This window comes from Mastigoproctus giganteus, chromosome 3, assembly GCF_048544385.1.
Source record: "Mastigoproctus giganteus isolate SK-2022 chromosome 3, ASM4854438v1, whole genome shotgun sequence".
Lineage (NCBI taxonomy): Eukaryota > Metazoa > Arthropoda > Arachnida > Uropygi > Thelyphonidae > Mastigoproctus > Mastigoproctus giganteus.
In genome coordinates this window covers 15,591,414-15,614,697 of record NC_143577.1, presented here as the reverse complement: position 1 = coordinate 15,614,697, position 23,284 = coordinate 15,591,414, and the positions used below count along the sequence as shown (strand labels likewise).

The window sequence follows — 23,284 nt, the reverse complement described above, 5'->3', positions numbered from 1 at the left end:
GGTAGAAAAGACTTCAGTTTGAGTCCTGTTGATGACGGGAGGAATTTTATGCACTTTTTTTCGCAACGTAGCTGAGTTAGTCAGTCTCACGCGAGGGTAGTATAGTTTTTTCTCCCGGAAACTCGTCCAGAAAATTGACCACAGAACACACGCAATCCACAGACAGTATACATGGAGCAATATGGCTTTAGTCGCTGATTCTCCTAATACCCTGCTACTACTACTACACGAATAGATGTAGAGAATATTACTACATCGAATAAGTAATAATTGCCCTTTTTTATTTTTCATGATTTTTTAATAATCTCGTATTGGGCAGTTAGATCGAGCCAAACATTGAACAAATTATAGGTCTAAAATATATTCAGTCGCTTACGAAAAGACAATTACTGCATATAAGGAGTAGTATATGGGAATGGACAAATGGAATACTGGATGTCAGCCTGGGTCTGTCAAATTAACTAGAGACAGATAAAACACATTTTACATTTCATGATGGTTGGTTGGTTGTTGTAGGGTTTTAAGCGCATTAGGACGCAGGCCATATTGCGTTTTGTGGTCGATTTTCTGTTTTCTCGAACAAAAACTACAGATTCCGGGAGGAAAAACCATAATACCCAAGCTGAGACCGACAAACTCAGCCACAACGTGAAAAATTGCTTACGTCACTGACAGGATTCGAACTCAGGTGTGGGGAGGACGGTGATTGTACCAACTGTGTTAACCACGAAAGTTTCTGTGGTGGTTATAAAGGGTCAGATGAATTTAAAACTACGGTAATTTACAAAAACATGAGATAATTATCCTCCTAATTATTCTGTTAATCTTATATTGGGTTGTAGTGAATTATTAAGAATGTAGGACAAGGAAATTAAGGTCATGACGCATCAATACTTGTATTTTATGGATGATTTCGCGTTTGCGGGATGATAAATCGGAGCCTCCGGTAAAAGAATTCATAAGGATGTGCAAAAACAAAAAAAAAAAAAGAAAAGAAAAAATCTCGCAAAAGTTCTTTCCTTCCTAAGAGAGGAGAGAAATTCTATAAAAGTATGACAGAGGTTGTGATGTCATATGAAACTATTTTTCATTACCTCTTATTTGAATGAGACGAAGTCTAATACGTGTTGCTATTCATATAAGTCTACAGGTATGCAATTGCTATGCTATTAGGAAAGATTCCATGGCCGTGGGATATGCTTTGTCTTCTGAATGAAGGGGCGAAAGTTCGATGCCCGCCCCTTTAAGAAGCTTAACTTTACTGTCTCTAATAACAGTAGACAGACGTTACTAATGACGCAGCTTGTTTGGTCCTTTCCAAGGTGAACTGTATTCTTCCCTCACCCTTCAGCACTTACGGAGTTGGTGATTTCGATTGTCAGTAATGTTTAAGTGGGATGAAATTCTAATAGGCAGAATGCCACAAACTTAAATCTCCTTCTCCTCCCTTTGTTTTTCGCTTTTGTTGAAATATGGAAGTTAAGAAACTGCTGACGCATGGAAATTTATAATTAAAAATCGGACAGTGACGGAAAGTTGTGCTGAAGGCAAATATTTCGCAAACATCTATCACTCAGCTGGACATCCCTGCGGTGAAGAAAGGGGTGAGTAGTCTGACAAGACAGTTCACTAAGTCTTATTAATCTTGGCTTTCTGCGAGTGCTACTTTTGTTTCTAATTTGCATCAACGTTCACGTTGATAAATATCCGAGAGCAATGTGTATTGTATTTATGATGATGGGCTCCGTCATTTTAAGTTTGTTTGGAAAAGGTCAACGTATCAGATATCAGCAGCAGTTAATATGGACTGCAGCGTGAGGCTTAAAGTATTTTAAAGTGGTCTGAACGTTAGATACCATCTCAATTGGGAATTTGGCATTAAATGGTTACGGTCCGATGCTTTTACCATTCAATGTACTGTACTCAAAAGTAATGGTGCACCTCTTTGATTGGAGGGTGCATTGAACGTGGAAATATGCAATGTAGTTGCGCTATAAATCCAACCGAACGTCGTGCGGCAGATAGTTGCACTAAACCTGTTGTTACCTATTGCTCTATATGCATCACCAATCTGGTCTTCTGCCCCCGACGTCGTATATAAACAGATGCCTGGCAGTCGAGTACTGGGTAATTCGATGGATGAACAGGGTCACGGCCAACGCATTCACCATCTCTACGGCTGTTTTATACGCCAACCTAAATATCACTCACTGGAGAGTTCACGTTGCATCCAAGAATATTCTTCTTCTTTCTCAGATGCTTACTGGTGTGACTGACGCTCCCAGTCTTCGAGGACCTATTTCTACTCCACGTGCTGGACGCAGTAATGACAATCCCTACCTAACGTTACATTTTATGCTGTCTGAAGAATTTCTTCCCAAACAACGCAGTCAACCTTTTCAATTCATTGGCAATAGACCCGGTGAAATACTCCGAAAGCAAGCAGTACAGAGTGAAGTCTCTCTGAAGGGCACAGCTTACTTCAACTATAGAATGGGAACATTCCCACCCCCCCGAGGAAACTACTCGGATAAAGAAGATGGAATGGCCAACGTGAAATGACTGTTGAACATCTACTTTTGCATGAGACTGCAAATAATTTCCACTTTTAATTTTGTCAATAATTCCATTTTGTAAATCATCATCATCATCATGAACTTAGTTCGGCTTAGGTCTTTTAAGACCTGTTCCGTTGTAACTCTTGCAGGTGGTCTTGATCTCGCCATCGTTGTCTTGGTCGACCAACATCTCTCTTGCTTGTAGGTTTGTAGTTAAAGGCTAATTTTGGGATCCGGTCTGGGTTCATTCTTTCTACGTGGCTGATCCATTTTTCCTGATACCGTTTTATGTCATTTACTATGTTATCTACTTTTAATTTCTCGCGGATATCTATATTTCTTTGGTGATCTAGTCTTGTAAAGCCTAATAATGGTCTTAAAAATTTCATTTGTGCTGCTTCTAGTTTGTGTGCATCTTTCTTATTTATCACGTAACTCTCACAGCTGTAGAAGAGGGCTGGTTTTCAAGTGATGTTGTGCAGTCGTAATTTTGTTTCAGTTGTCATTTGTTTTCCGAAGTGGCGTTTAATCGTTCCATTCATTTTATTATATTTTTGTAGTTTAGTGTGAATGTCCTTCCCTTCATTTGATATTAAATTTCCCAAATAGGTGAAGTCAGATATTTGTTCTATTATTTTATCATCAATAACAATTTTGACTCTTTGTATGTTTTTTCCACATAATCCCATTGATTTTGTTTTTGAGGTGGAGATTTTCATCTCGTACTTTTTACCTATTTTATTAAGTCCATTTGCCGCTATCTGTAGTTCATCTTCGGATTTTGCGATTATAACTTGATCATCAGCATATAATATAGTTTGGATTTTATTCCTGTTGTTCAACTGTATTCCGTTGTTAATTGTTTGTTTCCATTCGTTAAGAATTTTATTGATGTAGATATTAAATAAATTTGGAGATAGTCCACATCCTTGTTTCACTCCTTTATTGGTGTTAATTGGGTCTGATAGTTGGCCATTAGAATATTTTATACAGACTTTTGAGTTTTTATATAGGCTTTGGATCGCTTTCCGGAGTTGTGTTGGGATATTTTCTTCACGTAGAATCTGCCAAAGTTTTCTCCCGGTTTACATTGTCATATGCTTTTTCATAATCAATAAAGAGCAGAAATGTTGGTAGATTGAATTCTCTTCTTTTCTCCAAAATTTGCTGTACTGAGAAAATGGCATCTATTGTGCTTCTCCCTTTTCTGAACCCACATTGTTCTTCCTCTAAGAATTGTTCACTGTATTATTAAGTTTATTCTTTAGTATATTAGAGTATAGCTTTGCAGCAGTTGACAGCAGTGTTATCCCTCTGTAGTTGTTAGGTTTATTTCTGGAGCCTTTTTTGTGTAAATTGATTACTATTCCTGTTTCCCAATCTTTGGGTATCTGTTGCTTATACCATATGATGTTAAATAATTTTAGTAGTGCGTTTTTCAGTAAGGTGCCCCCATATTTAAATAGTTCTACATTCAAATGGTCTATGACTGGGCTTTTTCGGTTTTTTTGATTTTTTAATATTAACTCTGGTTCTTCCATTGTTATATTTTCGTCATCTTTGGTTATCACAGATTCATCTTCCAATTCCCTAATGCCTGGGTTATACCACAGTTTGGAATAGTGTTGCTTCCATTCTGCTTGGGAGATGCAGTTGGTTTTTATTTGATCATTTGTGTCTAGTTGTAATTTCTTAAAAATTTTAAAACCTCTTCTCTGTGGGCCCGTGATATCACGTTCTAAAGATTTAACAAATTTATCCCAGTCATCTCGTCGGATTCTTCTGGTTAGTTTTCTGACTTCTGCTCGAAGCTTTTTATATTTTGTGTAGATGTAGGTCTTTAGTTTGTAGGAACATTTTATAGGTCTTTTTGTTCTCATTGATTGTTTGTTTCAATTCTTCATTCCAAGTTCTTAGCCAGTTTTTATTTTTTTAGGTTTATATCCAAGACTTTCTTCAGCAGCTCCCAGAATTGATTTTTTCATGTTTGACCAGATTTCCTCAACATTATAAATAAATTAATAAATAAGTTTTCTGTTTATACTCCGGGACGACCAAACGGTCAGAGGAGTTCACAAGATAGACAGAATACAACAAACAGCACCGTACTCAGCAGTCACGGGTTTGAACCTCGGTCACTCAAGGCACGTGTACTTATGCACCCTCGCGCCTGACCACTGGGCTACGGCGGCCTACAATATCACTTTCATCTGATTTCAGTTTATCTTTCAATCGACTTTCATACAAGAATTTAGTGCTTTCGTCTTCCAACAAATGTATTTTTAATTTCTTAGTAGTTTTTGTTGGTATTTTCTTCTTTTTATTAAGATAATTTCTTTTTATTTTGAAAGTGCTTTCTACTAGGTAGTGATCACTGTCAATTTCACTGCCTCTGAATACTCTAGTGTCTCTAATTTTGTCATTTAAATTTTCATTAATGATAATGTAATCTATTATAGACCTTGTGTTTCTTGCTTCCCATGTGAATTTATGGATATTCTTGTGTCTGAAAAAAAGTATTTGTAATTTTAAGTTTATTAAAAATGCAGAAGTCTATCAGGCATCTTCCATTATTGTTGACCACGGGTTCGCCTTCTGATCCTATACATTTGTCTACTGATTGAGCACCAACCCTTGTATTAAAATTTCCTGCTAGTATGAGATACTCGTTTTTGTTAGTTTGGTCTATTTTTTTTTTTTTTTTTTTTTGTTAGTTGTTGGCGCATCAGCTTCTATGGCCATATTGCACCTCCCAAAGTTTTTGCATTTTACTGTGATCCAAGCCCGAGGCGGGAATCGAACCCGCGACCTTTGGGTTGCCAGGCAGGCACTTTACCTACCTGGCTAGCCCGGTCGGCAGTTTGGTCTATGATCTGTTGTAATTCGTCATAAAATTCTGTGGTTTCATCAATGTTGCCTTCTACTGGTGCGTAGATGCCAATGATTGTTATTGTATAAGATAGAATTTTTAGTCTTAATTTCAATATTCTGGGTGATAACCAAGAGTAGTCTAGTATTTTGTTTTCCCATTCTTTCTTTATTATAACAGCGACTCCCGATGATGTCCACATTTCACTTGGTACGCCGGAGTATATCATTATGAAGTTACCTATTTCTTTGGATCCTCTGTTCTTTTTTGTTTCGGTAATGACTGCTATATAAATATTTCAGTTTCTTAGTTCCATGGTCACTTCATATAATTTGTGATTTATTCCCCTAACGTTCCAAGTTGCTACTTTAAGTTCCTTAATCGTAGTCCTATATCCATTGCCTAGGTCGTTACCCTTGAGATCCGTCCAGTTTTTTCCCTTGAGCTTATTTCGAGTATTTAGAATGTCCCCCGGATAGGTTACCAGCCTTTCGCGGGGTAAGTCTAGTGGTGGGGCTGCCACCTTATAGCCTCTAGACAGACTTCAGGTACAGCATTTCCTCTGTATGTGATGGGACAGTTATACCGCTGTGACTCGGTCGTCAGAGCCTCGTCTGTGGAAACGGGTCAGTTCGCCCCGAGAAGGTGAGGTTGACATTTGGGTAGGAGAGGTTATGGAATGCACGTCACCACCCCTTGAACACGCCCCAATTTTGTAAATAATATTGTAAATACCCTGTGATGCCACTTTATTAGATACACCCCCGCTGTGCACACAAATGGTTTGTCCCACAACGTTGCAAGACACATGACCACAGTTGTGGATATAAATGCAGCAGAACAACCTTTCTAGTATCAGTTAAGCGTACAAACCGTAGCAAGAATGGGGAAAAGGAGTGATCTAAAGGACTTCGAACGTGGCATGGTAGTAGGTACAAGACGTGCTGGACAAAGCATCTCTGAAACGGCAGTTCTGAACTTTTCACGCACCACAGTTTGAAGGGTGTATCTAGAATGGTGCAATGAACAGAAAACATCCTCTCAACGGCACTCCTGTTGAAGAAAATCGCTTGTTGATGAAAGAGGTCAGAGGAGGATGGCTAGAATTGTGCAAGCATACAGACGGGCCACAACGTCGCACATCACGTCAGAATACAACCTTGGTGCGCAGAACAAAATATCGCAAGACCACTAGTCGCACTTTGTCGCGAATAGGCTACAACAGCCGACGGCCACATATGTAACTTTGTTATCAATGAAGAACAAGGGCACGCCTCCTGTGGGCACAGAAACACCAGCACTGGACTATCGAGGATTGGAAAATAGTTGCTTGATCTGAGGAGTCGAAGTTCCTGGTGCATCATGATGGAAGGCTCAGAATTGGCAAAAACATCATGACTCCATGGACCCGTCATGTCTGACGACTACTGTGCAAGGTGGTGGAGGCAGTGTTATGGTGTGGGGAATGTTTTCTTGGCACGCATTGGATCCATTGATACCCATAGATTCATGTCTTAATACCACATCGAACCTAAACATCGTTGCTGACCAGATGCATCCATTCATGTTGACAGTTTATTCTCAGTCAGATGGTTACTTCCAGCAGGATAATGCGCCGGTGCACCGGGCTAGCCAGGTAGGTAAAGTGCTTGCCTGGCAACCCAAAGGTAGCGGGTTCGATTCCCGCCTCGGGCTTGGATCACAGTAAAATGCAAAAACCTTTGGGAGGTGCATTATGGCCATAGAAGCTGATGCGCCAACAACTAACAAGGGAAAAAAAATGGGAAAGAGTCAGCAGACTTTCAGAAGGATGTTATAATTGGGTGTCACATCGGACAAATATCAGCATGCATTAACTGCACAGCAATTACACATCACCACGTGAAATGTTGGCAACTTGCTGCAAAAACGTAAGATTGAACCTTTGGTGAAGAAATGGCCAAGTAGCTCCCAAATCCTTGCCAATGGACTTAACGAGAACTGGTAATACACACACACACTGTCAATCTATCCATCTTTAGAAATGCTTTGCGTTGGAGATAGAAGGAACTGCAGGAAATTCTATAACCGCTTCCACAACTCTCAGTGAGTTACACATCACGAACAATGGTAGAGCTGCAACACAGCCCTTGACCACCAAATCCAATGTACAATGTTGTCACTCTTCCAGTGTTTGTGTTTAGAGAAGTCAGGAGAGCTTTTCCACTCATAATTCTGTCAAGTATGAAGTGTACTGCTATACTATGTGGGTATTTCTCGAGATATGGTCTCGATACATTGTACACAGTGCATGGTGTGATGAATGTCGAGGCTTACCTTCTTATGCTGAAAAATGTCGCAGGTCTTGGGGGGTTTCAATTTTTTGAACCTATACCACTCCTTTCAACGCCATTATCCCCTAAATCACCAAGAATGGCTGTGGACTCGGTTTTGAAGACAAAGAGGATTTATTTAATGTCATAGCCACACCGAGCGCCGATTTAAATTAAATAAAGTATCTGTAGGATGAATTTGGACATGCCTAAAATCTTATTTAGGTAGATTTGTTTTGTAGCTGAATGATCAAAGCCTAGAGTATAGAAGTACTCTATACTTTAGCCTCATACTCTATACTCTCTAGTGATCTTGAACCACGGTCACCCAAAAACCACGGTCACTTTGGATGACTGTGGTTCAAGACCGCTTGACGCTAAATGCGATACGTTCTTGTATCTTTTTTTTTTTTTTTTTTTCTTTTGTTTGTTGTTGGCGTATCGGCTTCTGTGGCCATAATGCACCTCCCAAAGTTTTTGCAGTTCTCTGATCCAAGCCCGAGGCGGGATTCGAACCCGCGACCTTTGGGTTACCCGGCAGGCACTTTACCCACCCGGCTAGCCCGGTCGGCGTTCTTGTATCATTCTATCTTGTAAACTCCTCTAACCTTATGTAGTCGTTCCGTAATATAAACAGATTTTAATTTATTTTTTTAAATTTTACTCTTCCACCCTAAGATTTTGTAGTTGTGTCCTATAATTCTTGTTTTACTCACCAGTGAGAAATGACATTGAAAAAGTCAGTCCCTATATGCTGACAGAGTTTGGAAAGTAACTTTAAGAAGGTAAAATAAAGGATGACAGGAAGAAATTTTAGACGCGAAAACCCAAATAGTGGAGAGACGCTTTATATCTTTTGCTAACTTAAAGCTATCACAAGATGAAATGAATTTAGAAAAAGACAAAATGAGTCCGAATGATGAAGTGATATACAGGCAGATTTTATTTTACCTTCTTAAGTTAGCAGAATATTTATTTATTTAGTCGTAAAACTTAGTCAGCAATGCGTTGTTGTTTGGTTTTTAGGAGGATTAGCAACTAAGGCCATATTGCTCCGGGAATATGCGGTGGTCATTCCCTTGACCTTTCCGCATCCTCCGTATTTGGTGGTGACGGGCTCGAACCCCGGTCTAATCAAGAAGCGCGTGCTATGCACTGCTGCTCGCTCCTTCCCACCTGGCTACGAAGGCGCCTTTAGTCAGCATGCAGAAACTAAGGTTGTATCGGTTGACTAACAATTTCATTTTTTATTTGGTCGGTGTCAGCAGGCAAGAACGTTGCACATTTATTTGACTTCCAACTGCAATAAGGCCCTTTCGGGAACATTCCTCCTTCAATCATTTTGCTAATCCCCTAAGGGCCATACCAGAGCCGGTCCTAAAATTTTCGGGGCCATGCTCAAGGATTACTTGCGGTGCCTTGTTTGTTATTTCCTTACCTCCAGAAGTTTTCAAGTGGACTGGCGCAAGCGCTCTTGGAGTGACGATAATGTGGGTAACTAGACATTAAGACGGTGGTAGGTTCGTTGATAGAAATGCGGAAAAGACGCGGATGATATTGTTATTGAGACCAGTGCTTCTCAAACTATCTGCGGTGAAGGACCAGTTTCTTTTATTTCCAATCCGTCGCCGACCGATACTTTTGTAAAATACAATAAATTACTAGAAAATAAATTTAAAAAAATAATGAATACAATGAATTACTAGAAAAATGAAAAATTACTCGTCGCGGACCGGTAATAAACAATTCGCGAAATGGCACAAGTCCGTGGATCACATTTTGAGTAGCACTAATTTAGACCATTTGAGCGTGGGGCCCTGTTCAACAGAACCGTTTGCACATGCTTATGGCCGACCCTGCTTAACATCTCACGTTGGATGGTGTACGCTGTCAGCAATGCTAGATTTGACAGACCTCACTCGAAATCAGCCAGTTCGGCTGTACGTGTCAGGCGTAGATAGCAAGGATTCCCTCCCCCCCACCAGAAACTGGGGGTTTTCGTCCAGCAAACAAAAAAATCGACCATAGAACACACGCAATTAACAGACATAAGACACAGCACGGAAGATGAATTTAATTATTCGGGTGGCCTAAATATAATAGTTTGGTTGGTTTTTTTTGTACGTGTCATGTGAACAATTAATTTGATTTCATCATGACATGTGTGGTTAATACAACTTACATGTATCAGTGATTTGTTCAAATCAGTGTCTGAGTGATTTGTTTACCCAAGAAGGTCCGATGGACTATGAAAACAAGTGTATTCAGATACTTCTAGAGGGTAGTATATGTTAATATGGACTTGGAGTGGAGAAGATCATGATCTCACACAGAGATTTAGTGATCAGACACATTTACAACATTTAATAAAAAATTCCTGACCAATAACTCTTATTGGTTTCCTCTAAGACCACATTGCAAATAAGGTCTTGGTGTCGAATAAGTGATTTACTCATAGTTTCGCATTACAGCTGTAATATTTGAAAATGGTGAGTAATTTTTTTTTTTTTAATTTGATATTATAAAAAAAATAATAATAAATAAAAACTTTCCGAAAGGATTTTCCAGAATGTTAAGATGGTTATTTATTTGTCGATTACAAGTTCCAACATATTCCTAATTAATCGTGGTGTCTAAATATCGGAGCGAACGAAAATCTTATTTTCAATGGCTCCAATTAGAGACCACAGAAATGCAATTCCGAAATAATAATAATAATTCTTTTTAAATTCCTGAAGGCAGGTGAAGGACAAAATGTTTTATAGCAGTAATTTCCGTAAACTATTATTAGAGCTTTCATAAATACGAAACGAATAATAGATACAATAAGAAATCGGTCTGAAACAGTCCAATTAAAATTTGTTCTTGAGTACTCACGGTATGCCAATGCAGATCCCTGCACCTCTGCACTGTCTGATAATGGATAGCCAAATCTATAATATTAATAATAACACTTACATAAAAACATGCCAAACCAGATGGCGTTTCAGACAGTATAATCCACCGAGTCTGAATTTAGTTTTTAATACAGAACTATTTTCGTCATAGTTGGCGCACAGTCTTTTAATCTTTCCCAATAACACAGGGCTTTTTATAAATTTTTAAAATTTTATGTCCAACTTCTCCTTCCGGTCCTTCTTTTTCTTGCTTTACTGGTGTTTTTTTTTTTTTTTTTTTATAAGTTTTTGTCTGCCGTGCTGTATAATGTTAACCTAAACTCAGATACCCAAAAATGCCAAAGACAGTTTTAATCACCTTTGTGGAAGAAATATCCTTTCCCTTTATACTTTATGCTATTTATTTAAATAAATAATAACTTATAGAGATCACATCAATATGATGTAAAGTCTATCACCTAATGGTTCCCTTTATGTGAAGCAGTGGCATAGCGCCAGGTCCAACACACCACCAGAAGGGAGTGGAGGAAAAGCAACAGCTGACTTGGTACGGCCTGTAAACGAGGGGGCCTAGAACTTATAATTGCCTTTATAATCTAAAGATTCGTAATAAATGAAAATGAAGTACCATTGCCAAGACCTGTTACTGAGGCACAATAGCGCAGACGCACTAGGGCTACACAGTGGCATAGCGGTTGGGTAAGATGCCACCTATGGTTTCTCACAACTACACCATAAGTAATAATGTGAAGAAATACAATACACTGCTACACAATAACAGAAAAGTGTAGTATTGTGTTGGATTCTGTTGTGTTCTAGCTACTTGGCCGAAGCTCTCTATTGGGACTCCGCACTGTCCCACCATACCCTGGCTGCTCTCCGCCAGGGTCACCTGGGCTTTTTTTTGAAAAGAGTAAACAGGGAAATAGCAAAGAAAGGCGGGTCTGAATGAAGTTTAAAAAGTTAGTAGGCCACAAAGAAGGGGGCCTACTAGAGTTTAAAGGCTAATGGGGGAAGTGAGGAAGGGCACTGTCCTCAAGGAGTAAAGTCATAGGAGACAGGTGCTCCCAGATGATCGCCATAAGAGGCGTATGCCGGGAATGAATCCTACCCAAATGCGGTTTACAGCTTGTCTTACCCAAAAAAGGGGTAGTGTTTACGTTTCCTTATGCTAATCCAAGTTAGGAGCGTGGCTTAAATTATCCCATTATACTCATAATTTATTTGGACAAAATTAAACAACCAATCACACTGGGGTCATCACCTGGAAAGTTAATTCATATACCCATATATGTGTTGTGTCTGTAAATTGCGTGTGTTTTTTGGTCGATTTGCCTGCTTTGCTGAACGAAAAAACCTAGTTTCTATAGGGTTTTTTCGCCTAAAACCGACTAATTCAGGCACGGAGTAAAAAAAAAACCCATAAAAGTTCCTCGCGTCATTGACCGGATTCGAACCCGGGCCCTTTCTACTCGGTTCGGGGAGGACGGTGACGATACCACTATGCTACCGCGCAGACATATCCATTTGTAACGATCTAAAATGACAGGGGTGTCAGTGAGAGAGCTGGTAGATTGTTCATTCTGCTTTCATAATAGTGGTCTTGAATGTCACTGCCGTTGGTTTAAAGTTAGAGGTTTAATATTAGTGGGTAAATTTAGTGAACATGTCCGGTTTTGGGCCTGTTCTAAGGCTTGGGATGGGGCTCACACAGGATAGCGTCATTCACGTGTACGCCTTGTAACTCTGGGATGAAGTTACTCTATGGAATGTTGCAATGCAACTGCCTGAATGTTTCCTCTTTGGTTTCATCTATGGTTACATAATGTAAACCAAGAGTTTACGTTATGTAGCTTTTGTGCGGACACAGTGTAATAATAGTGATATATTTATTTAATTATGCCACAGTAACGTTTTTTTCCTTCTTTATTTGATAAGTCTGTAAGTTATATGATGCTTAAATTAACTGCATTCAGTGTTCTAACGTTTACTTCTCTGATTAGTTGGCTTTTCACATTTTAACTATATTTCCGGGTTTTTAACTATATTTCTTAGATGACCTATTTATAGTTCTTGAGGTTATCTAAACATCTGGTATGGAATTAATCTCTTTGTTTTCCGTAAAGATGGAGATTCAATAATCCTTACTAATATTTTGATTGTCATCTTTAGTTTTGTTAAGTGGATTTTATACTGGAATAGCTTTTCAAGTTGAGGCTGTCTACAAGTCGTGAGGTTTGTAGTTGCTTAGAAACCCTACGTTTGTAGACAATCTATTACGTCATCCGCGAAGATTTTTCAAGTAGATCTAACCTGCACGTTCACTGCACTAAAAGCTGCTTGTATGTGGAAGTACACCATTATTGTTTCGTCGCTGTGTTTGAAGTCTTATATTTTCCAATTAGTGGCGAATTTAGTAGTGTCTATATGCAGAGACCAGACTGAGTGCAAATGTCGCGGCCTATGAAAGTGCGATTTATAAACCATCCACTGCTTTCACAAAGATCTTCTGTAATACACAACTGACAACAAATTTCCAGCCTATAATCCTTAGCCAATTTTTAAATTTTAATCTGCCGAGTATTGAGCTTGCCATATAATTTCGCGAGGCTTGCTGGAGCACACCTCAGATTTGATTCTTCCTTGAATTTATTCAAACTGCCAACTTCTACAATGCCAGATGGATTTCCCCAGCAATCGATTACCCTCTGGCTGAAGGAAAATTTCCAAAAATCCGATCTACAATCATCCTTCCTCAATTTGAATTTATGCCCTATGTGTGTAGATTGAGAAAGCGAAAGAATTCCATCATCATTGATTATTTTATGATAAATATGTAGTGACATTATGATCGCTGCACATTTATCTCTTTTATTTGTTTTATTTAATTAAGATAACGGGCTACTTACATAATATAAGTAACTCGTTATCTTAACCATAAACATTGAAAATTAACCCAGCTGAATGGTGGCCTTGTTAAGCAATTATTGACTGCTTTCGTTAATTTTTTTTTCGTGACTGCAGATAGGGTTACAAAAAGTGCTCTTTGCCTAATTTCCCTAAATTAGACAAAGCTTCTATATAATAATAAAAATTTTCGAACTTAAAGCATTTGTTACAACGGAGATACAATTATACTAGTTTAATTGTATCTCTGTTGAAAATAAATACTTTTGCTGGTTTTAATTTAAAAATGGCAGTGACAATTTTCATAAATAAATAAATTAATTAATTTGTGAAAATGGCATATAAAGTATACGGTCTGCGGGGTGCCCCGTTTTTTTTTTTTTTTTTTTTTAATTTTCTCTGCATTGTTTGCTTCCTAAGGTACCTGACTTACATAAAAGTCCCTTTTGTGCCAGTAGCTACTCTTCGCCGGTTCCAACATATCTATCACTTAAAAAAAAAAAAAAACGAGATTTCAACGCCTTCATACAGTACTCTCAAGATGCAGCTTAACTATTAACTTATATAAGAGAATCTTATTCGTGCTTGTAAAATTCCTGTATACTATTGACAGAATCTCAGCAGTGAAATTAGACGAAGTTTGTCTTCAGTGTTCAGAAAACCTCATGTTGGTGTGTACAATTAACACTAGGTCTTTTTCGTTTTCTGTGATGCCACCCAATTGTTATGTTAATCTGGGATTACTGCTGCCCCATTTGCAGTACTTTGCTTATTTTTTTATTATTATTATTATTATTAGCCATATGGCTAATAATTTTCTCAATGTTAAGCTTTAATTACCTTCTCAATTCATTTGTCTAATTTTTATGGATCTTTAAATAGATCTTGTTCCAGCAGTATGCCTTGATATGCCATCAATACCCTCGTGGGTAGCACAGTCGGTGGAATCGCCGTTCTCCTCACACAGGGTGGAAAAGACTTGAGTTCGAGTTCTGTCGATGATGGGAGGAATTTTTATGGGCCTTTTTCACAACGCGGCTGAGTTAATCGATCTGAGGCGAGGGTAGATGATTTTTTCTCCTGGAAACTCGGGTTTTTTGTCCAGAAAATAGAAAATCGACCACAGAACACATACAATTTATAGACAACTTATAGGGAGCAATATGGCCTTAGTCGCTAATGATTCTAAAACCCAACTCCATCATCCATATCGTTAAAAAATATATTGAAAATAGTAAGGGGGCCCAGCATTGAACCCTGAGCGATTCTGATAATAACGTTAGCCCACGAAGAGGAATGGCATTAATAATTACTGTCTGTCTCCTGCCACTCAACCATCCCTTCATCCATAGCAGTAACTTGCCCTTAATGCCATACTGCTCTAATTTGTACAGCAGTACTTCATATGTGAGAGTGAGGCATAATTAAGATATATTTTATATGGCCCGAGCCTGTGGCTGGGGCCATACTCACCATACCTCAATCATGCCGAATAGAGTTAAAGACTTAGAATTATTGAATTTATAATTTATCATTAGCATTAGCATTAGTAGAGGCGTTTGATGCAAGAAAGTAAGCTTATGCAGCATCAGCCAAAAAAAAAAAAAAAAAAACCCCACTTCCACTTCACCCCTCTGTTCGTTCAAAATACCTGTCCAGCTGAGCCTTAAACTTATTTAGGCTATCAACCTCCACTACAAGGGATGGAAGTCTGTTCCACCAACCAACCACCCGCTGGCTAAAGGCAAATTTCCGCACGTCTATCCTACATCTGTCTTTCCTCAATTTGAATTTATGCCCTCTGAAATGATTTTTCTGAGCTAGAGGAAGAATCCCATCAGCATTGAGCATGCTCAAACCATTCAAGGCTTTATACACCTCTATCAGATCACCTCGCTGGTGCCTAGTCTCCAGACACTGTAATTTGCAAAACTTAAGCCTTTCTTCGTAAGAGCACCCCTTTATTATTCTAATTTATTCTAAAGACCTGACCAATTTGGTTATCTGTGTCAATTATTATAAAGGCCTCTCTTTATTTATTTATTTATTTATTTATTTTTATAAATGTAGCATCTCATGGATAATATTTAATATTATAATTAATTCAAAAATCGAAATTAATAAATTAATATTTCATTATAATTATAATTTAATTATTTTTATGAAAACAAAGGCGCATTCCTTATATTTGGCAGCAGGTATTAAAATTCCTAATCAAGCTTCTGTGGAATAGAAGCCTTACTGCAATGTAAGTATAAGCTATCAAAATTATTTTTTTTCATCTACTTCTTTAGTGACGACCTCACAGTATTTAATCAGATTAGTCTGTTGGTCGACCAAGACAACCATGGCGAGATGAAGACCACCTCCAAGAGCTACAACGGAACAAGTCTTAAAAGACCTAAGCCGTACCAAATTCATGATGATGATGATGAGTCTGTCTTTCCTTAACACATGCATGCCATGATTACCTTATAACTGTGTTCCTGTTAAAATGTTCCTGCGTTACTTCCTAAACACTGACTCCATTATTCTGCATTGACAAAAGTCAATTTGTTGCTACATTTGCTCGCACCTTGCTCTTTGATCCACTTCTTTGAATAAGAAAGGCATTTGCAAATCATTATTCAGCCCTGAATAAGGTTGCAATAAGCCGATTCTCACCTTTCTATACTTCAGATCATCCCTAGCGTAAAATTGTAGTTCCAAAAAATCTTGAGAGGGACATAGATAAGTAGGTCTACCGGTAGGTGCCTTTATTTATTTATTATTATTATTAATTTTTTTTGTGTATGTGTTTTCCCTAATTAATTCAGAGTGGTAAAACATGCGATTCATCGCTTCACTGTTATTACTGAAGTTACTTTTTCGTGTGGTAAGCATTACTCAAACACACTCGTAAATCTCTGAGTTGGTTGTCTACTTTATACTGTATTGTCATAAGAATATTACGTAATTTTAATCTAGCTTTCCGGCAGTATTGCTGTTTACAGGAGTAGTGTAATTCGAACGGCAGGTGTCACTATAATCGCATACATTGACTTCGGCCACGTGAATCTCGTAAACAAACATGGTTCGGAAACTGAAATATCACGAACAAAAATTACTTAAAAAAGTTGATTTTATATCATGGAAAGTTGACAATAATCTTCATGAAGTGAAAATAATGAGGAAGTTTTTTGTTCAGAAACGAGAGGACTACACAAAGTAAGTAGCTTGTAAGAGAGGATACTAATTTGATCTAAGCCTAAATGCATTATGCCGTGCTGTGTATTTGCAAAATGATATTTAATTATAATAATGGCTTATTTTGAAAACGAAATGCACTAGGATTTGATAATTAACTATATAGTATCGGTGTAAATACACCATAACTTGAGCTACGTATGTAGCGTATAGGGCATCGTTTTAATTGTATCTCATAATGTGGTTGCCTTCACAACGCGATTAGCATTTAGCATTAGTAGAAGCATATGATGCAAGAAAGCAAGCTTATTCAGCATCAGCCAAAAAAAAAAAAAAAAAACCACTACTCCCATTTCACCCCTCCGTTCGTTCGAAATACCTGTCCAGCTGAGCCTTAAATTTGTTTAGGCTATCAACTTCAACAACAATCGACGGAAGTCTATTCCACAAACCAACTGCCCGCTGGCTAAAGGCAAATTTCCGCACATCTATCCGACATCCGTCCTTCCTCAATTTGAATTTATGCCCTCTCAGGTGATTATTCTGAGCAAGAGGAAGAATCCCATTGGCATTGAGCATGCTCAAGCCATTCAAAGCCTTATACACCTCTATCAGATCACCTCGCCGATGCCTAGTCTCCAGGCTCTGTAATTTGCAAAACTTAAGCCTTTCTCCGTAAGAGCAGCCCTTTGTTCCATTCACCAATCTTGTTGCCCTTCTCTGTACTCGTTCCAGCAGCTCTACATCCTTCTTGAAATGAGGCCTCCAGACCTGTATACAGTACTCAAGGTGTGGCCTGACCAATGCCTTATACAAGGGAATAATCACATCCCTGTCCCTGCTAGAAAAATTCCTGTATATCATTGACAAGACACCATGAGCTACTCTTGCAGCTCGTCTGCACTGCTCAGAGAACTTCATATCTGCCTGCACAATTACCCCCAGGTCCTTTTCATTCTCTACCACTGTCAGCGTAGTACCACAGAGTTGATACGTTGATCTGGGGTTACTGTTTCCCATATGTAGAGTACTTTACATTTGTCAATGTTAAACTTCATTTGCCACCTCTCAGCCCATCTGCTCAACCTTTCCAGATCCTGTTGCAGCAGCATAGCATCAGTAGTGTCCTTAACAACCCTGCCAACCTTTGTATCGTCTGCAAACGTGGACATTAAGCCTGATACACCATCATCAATATCATTTATAAATACAGAAAACAACAACGGACCCAACACTGAACCCTGAGGAACTCCACTAATAACATTAGTCCAACGTGAGCAGTGTCCATTGATTACCACTCTCTGTCTTCTGCCACTCAACCATCCCTTTATCCATAGCAGCAGTTTGCCTCCCATGCCACACTTCTCCGATTTGTGCAGCAGTCTTCCATGCGCAACAGTATCAAAAGCCTCTCTAAGATCCAAATATATAATATCAAAGTTATTCCCTGCATCCAGTTCTTTTGTGACTACATCATAGTATCCAATCAAATTGGTCAGACAAGACCTGCCCTTAACAAAACCATGCTGTGTCTGAGCTATAACTGAATTCTTGTCCAGATGATCCTGCAGTGCTTCTTTAACCAGTGCCTCCATTAATTTTCCTGGAACCAAAGTTAAACTAACAGGTCTATAATTACTTGTGTCAGCCTTTGATCCTCCTTTGTGAATTGGGGTTACATTTGCACATCTCCAGTCTATGGGTACCTCCCCTGAGTCCAAAGAAGCTCTCATAATTATGGCTAGGGGTTTGCTTACTTCCTTTGCTGCCTCCTTTAATATAACTGGATAGATCCCATCCACCCCAGGTGCCTTTTTTATGTTTATCCTCAACAATTTCTCCTCCACTTTCCTCTCAGTTATTAGAAAATCATCTAGCTCACTGCCAATGTTTACTTCACCTACGACATTCCCTTTCCTGAATAACTCCTCATGTGTGAATGTAGATGCAAAATACTCGTTTAGATTGTTAGCCACCTGAGCAGGATCCTCAACTGTTGAACCATCAACATCGAGTGGACCAATCTGATTCATCCCTTTCCTTCTTGAGTTTAAATAGGAAAAGAACTCTTTTTCTGTTTTTCTTTGCATCCTTTGCCAAGGATTTCTCATAATCTGCCTTTGCCTGCCTAATCTCCTTTGTGACTTGGTTACAGACCAACTTATATCTATCATAGGCTTCCATGTCACCCCTTAATTTGTATGTATCCCATGCATTTTTCTTCTCTGCCATATGTCTCATTAGTTCATCTGACAACCACTTAGGCCTGAACCTTGAACAATATTTCTTGGTTGGTATGTAAAGCCTGGTAGCTTCCAAGATTAGTTCCTTGGATGCTTCCCATTTTGAATTTGCTGTTGGTAACATCATCAGTTGGTCCCACTGTATAGAATTTAAATACTGTCTCAGACCATCATAGTCGCCTTTACGAAAGCAAAAACCCTTCCCTTTACCTCTGATGGTAGTTACCTCCTTGAGAAAATCCCACTTCAGCACATTGTGATCACTGCCACCCAGTGGTTCCTTTATCTGCAGATTCCTAATGCATGAAGAATCACTACTGATAATCAGATCAAGAGTATTACTCCCTCTAGTTGCCTCCCGAACATGCTGGTGTAGAAAACAATCATCCAATAAATCCACAAAAGCCTTGCTAGTGTTGTGAGTGACCAGTCAATATCTGGGAAATTAAAATCCCCCATTATAAGACTCTCTGATTTACTGGCCCATTCTATTTCCCTGTACAGTATCTTATTATACTCATCAGAGGCATTAGGCCTATAGCACACTCCTACTCTCAATTTTGATTTACCTATGCCTATGTCACACCAAACTGACTCGACACTGCCCTGTCCATCGATGTCGACTGGCTTCACTTCCTTGGATTTTATGTGTTTTTTTAACTAATAGCATAACCCCTCCTCCCTTCCTATCCTGTCTATCCTTTCTGTAGACGTTGTACTCCCCAAATTCCAGTTCTGCATTCCTTATATCTGTGTGACACCACGTCTCTGATATCCCAAGAATATCTGCCTTTGATGTTTTGAGCAATACCTCAAATTCATCAAATTTATTTACTAAACTCCTAGCATTGGTGTACACGCAAGTATACATGCACCTGTTTCTATTCTTAGCTACCCTAACACAACCCGTGTGTTTACTTGTACCGCAATGACTTCCAGCAGTCTCTGAAATATCCTGCATCTTGTTTTTCAGGCTTCTGCTCATTCCAATAGAAGCAGTGCAAGAATCTCTTTCACCTCTGCCAGTGGCTACTGTTAATCTATTAGTCTTTGTCTCCCCCCAAGCTAGCAGTTTTCCGACCCACCTAATACTGCCTCGATAGCATCAGCAAATATTCTTGCACCCTTTCTATTTAAGTGTATCCCATCCCTGTAGAAGCAATCTCTCCTGTTAACAAGTACATTCCAGGTTGAAAAAAATTCTACCCCTTGAGCCTTGCACAATCTTTCCAGGGCCGAATTGATCGACAAGGCTCTCATCATATACTCCCTCCTATCGTGTCTGGGCAGAATTGCAGACACTTTCAAATTCAACCCTACTTCACGGCTTTTTTTCAACAGTGACCTGTACTTGTTAAGTAATTCCGCTGGTCTCCTACTCTTAATATCATTAGTGACAACGTGTACAACTATATCACCTTTTGTGCCCTTAAAAGATGATATCTGCTCTACAACGTCATCAACCTTTGCTCCTGGCAGACATACCCTGGTCCTGTTCCACCTATCCTTTTTACAAAGCATGTTCCCCGTTTCCCTGACAATAGAGTCACCAACAACTACTAGTTCCTGTGGGACCAGCGCATTCTGCCTTGGGGACCGCCTCTGTGTTGCAAGATGACCAAGTGCAAGCTCTGGCTTTGATGTGGGCAGCTGAGAGCTTGATGGGCCCCTCAATTTATTTCCTTCGAGGGCATCCACCCTGTCCTTCAAGGTCTCATATAGGCCCATAACAACGCCGAGTTGTCGCCTAATTTCCTTGCACTCCTTGCATCGTGCACACACAAAGACATCCCCCATGGCAGTATCATGTCCCGTACCCGATTGCTCCGCAAACATCAAGCAAACAGTGCATCTTAAAAGGCTGTGATTCAGAGGGCAACTGCCCCCCTCAGTTCTCCCCTGAGTCACAGCACTCCCATTAGCTTGAGCCTTTTGCTTTGCTGCTCTGGTCAGAGTCATGATTTTGATTTAAATGTCAATAAAATTACAATTTCAGAACAAAATTAAAACCTTAAACTTGTATCCTAACACAGTTATAACGCTATATTTATTTTTCAGTATCGAGTGTTATCTACGAGTTCCCTTTATATAACTTCCGTATCAAGTATGTATTAATTATTTGTTACGTTTGTACTCTAAGTCGTTATATATATATAGTTAAAAGTACAATTTAATTGACAATGAAGTTTAACAAGATTAATAGATTTACTGATTAACTGACAATATTATATTATGCACTGTACTATACAAAGCTAATGCTATCGAAATCCGGATATGCTGTATCGTGTTACAATGGCGGTAATTACGAACGGTACTTCTACGGACTCTTTGATAAGATAGCTGCTATTGCATTACTTCAAATAAATAACGCTTCTCTAGTAGAGAAGACTACTGTTATTTAATTTCAGCGGCACCACCACCCAAGTCTTCTCTACTAGAGAAGCGTTATTTATTTGAAGTAATGCAATAGCAGCTATCTTGTTGTGAAGTGTCTATATGAGATACAATTAAAACGATGTCCTCTACGTAGCTCAAGTTTATGGGTTAACTATGGTGTATTTACACCGATACTATATAATAATGGCTTAATATGCGTGCACTCATTTAACTCTGGTTTATGAATTTAAGAGGCGCAATGTATTGACTGTTTACGCAAAATTAATGAAACAAAGACACTAAGTGGTCTTTACCTGAACCCGGATATACATACTTCCATCATGATGTGGAACTGTGTAGTTCAAATAAATTGACCCTAGGGGCTCACATCTGGTGAGTATGGGCTTAGCATACCCACCGTCCTGAGCTGGATATTATCATTCTTCTCTTTCTTGGTGATTCCCTTCTACCCCCTCTCTCTCTCTCTAAGCCTTAGGCTTCCTTGCACCATATGATTCCTAATAATAAATTTAAGGAAGGTTAGACAAATTGGACTATATACATATATATATATATATATATATATATATATATATATATATATATATATATATTATTATTTTAATTGGTAGGAACTTTTGGACTTTACCTGTGATTTGCCATAAAGTAGTAGTAGTGGCATGTGATGCAAGAAAGCAAGTGTATGAGCTTATGCAGCATCAGCCAAAAAAAAAAAAAAAATCTACAAAACAATTCCCTCTAAATGTTTGTCCAGTTCCTCCTTAAATTTATTTAACCTATCAACTTCCACAACAACAGATGGAAGTTTGTTCCAGCAATTAACCACCCGCTAGCTAAAGGGAAATTTCCGCACATCTATTCCACATCTGTCTTTCCTCAATTTGAATTAATGCCCCCTTAGGTTCGCAATCCGAACAAGTGGAAAAATCCCATCAGAATTCAGCATGCTCAACCCATTCAAGGCCTTATACACCTCAATCAGATCACCTTGCAAGTGCCTAGTCTCCAGCCACTGCAATTTGCAGAACTTAAGCCTCTCTTGGTAAGAGGATCCCTTCATTCCCCTCACCAATTTTGTTCCCCTTCTCTGTACACGCTCAAGCAAATCTACATCCTTCCTAAAATGAGGCCTCCAGACCTATATGCAGTGCTCAAGCCGTGGCCTGACCATTGCCTTATACAGAGGGACAATCACCTCCTTTTCCCTGCTAGCAAAATTCCTGTATATCATTGAAAAAAACCCTATGACCTGCCCTGGCAGCCTGTCTGCATTGCTCAGAAAACTTCTTATCTGACTGCACAATTACTCCCAGGTCTTTTTCATTTTCTACCACCTTAAGTGTAGTACCACACAGTTGGTACGTTTCTCTGTGGTTACTTCTACCCATATGCAGTACTTTGCATTTGTCAATGTTAAACTTCAGTTGCCACTTCTCAGCCCATCTGCCCAAATTTTCTAGATCCTGTTGCTGTAGCACACTGCCATTACTGTCGTTAACAACCCTGCCAACCTTTGTATCATCTGCAAACTCTGACACTAAGCCTGATATACCTTCATGAATATCATTGATAAATATACAAAACAGTGGACCCAACACCAAACCCTGCAGGACTCCACTAATAACATTAGTCCATGAAGAGCAGCACCCATTGATTACCACCCTCTGTCTTCTCCCACTCAACCATTCTTTTACCTATTGTAGCAACTTACCCTTAATACCATTCTTCTCCAATTTGTACAGTAGTCTTCCATGTGCAAAAGTTTCAAAAGCTTTCCTGAAATCCAAGTATATGATATCAAAATTATTCAAAAATAATTTGAATATACCACAATTTGTGTAGGAGATTTCAATTTTTGAACTTATATTATTAATTATATATTTTTTTATAATTACTTTAATGTTGAGCAGTAATG

General features: G+C 38.8%; 1 protein-coding gene across 1 annotated transcript in view; it reads left to right on the top strand.

The window, feature by feature from the left end:
- The first annotated feature begins 16,578 nt into the window (after positions 1-16,578).
- Positions 16,579-23,284, top strand: part of LOC150087733 (U3 small nucleolar ribonucleoprotein IMP3) — a 141,096-nt gene continuing 134,390 nt past the window's right edge. Inside the window, exon 1 of the mRNA XM_090370083.1 lies at positions 16,579-16,750. Coding sequence (XP_090226209.1) covers positions 16,614-16,750 — 137 coding nt within the window. The 5' untranslated portion in view covers positions 16,579-16,613. The remainder of the gene's footprint in view (positions 16,751-23,284) is intronic.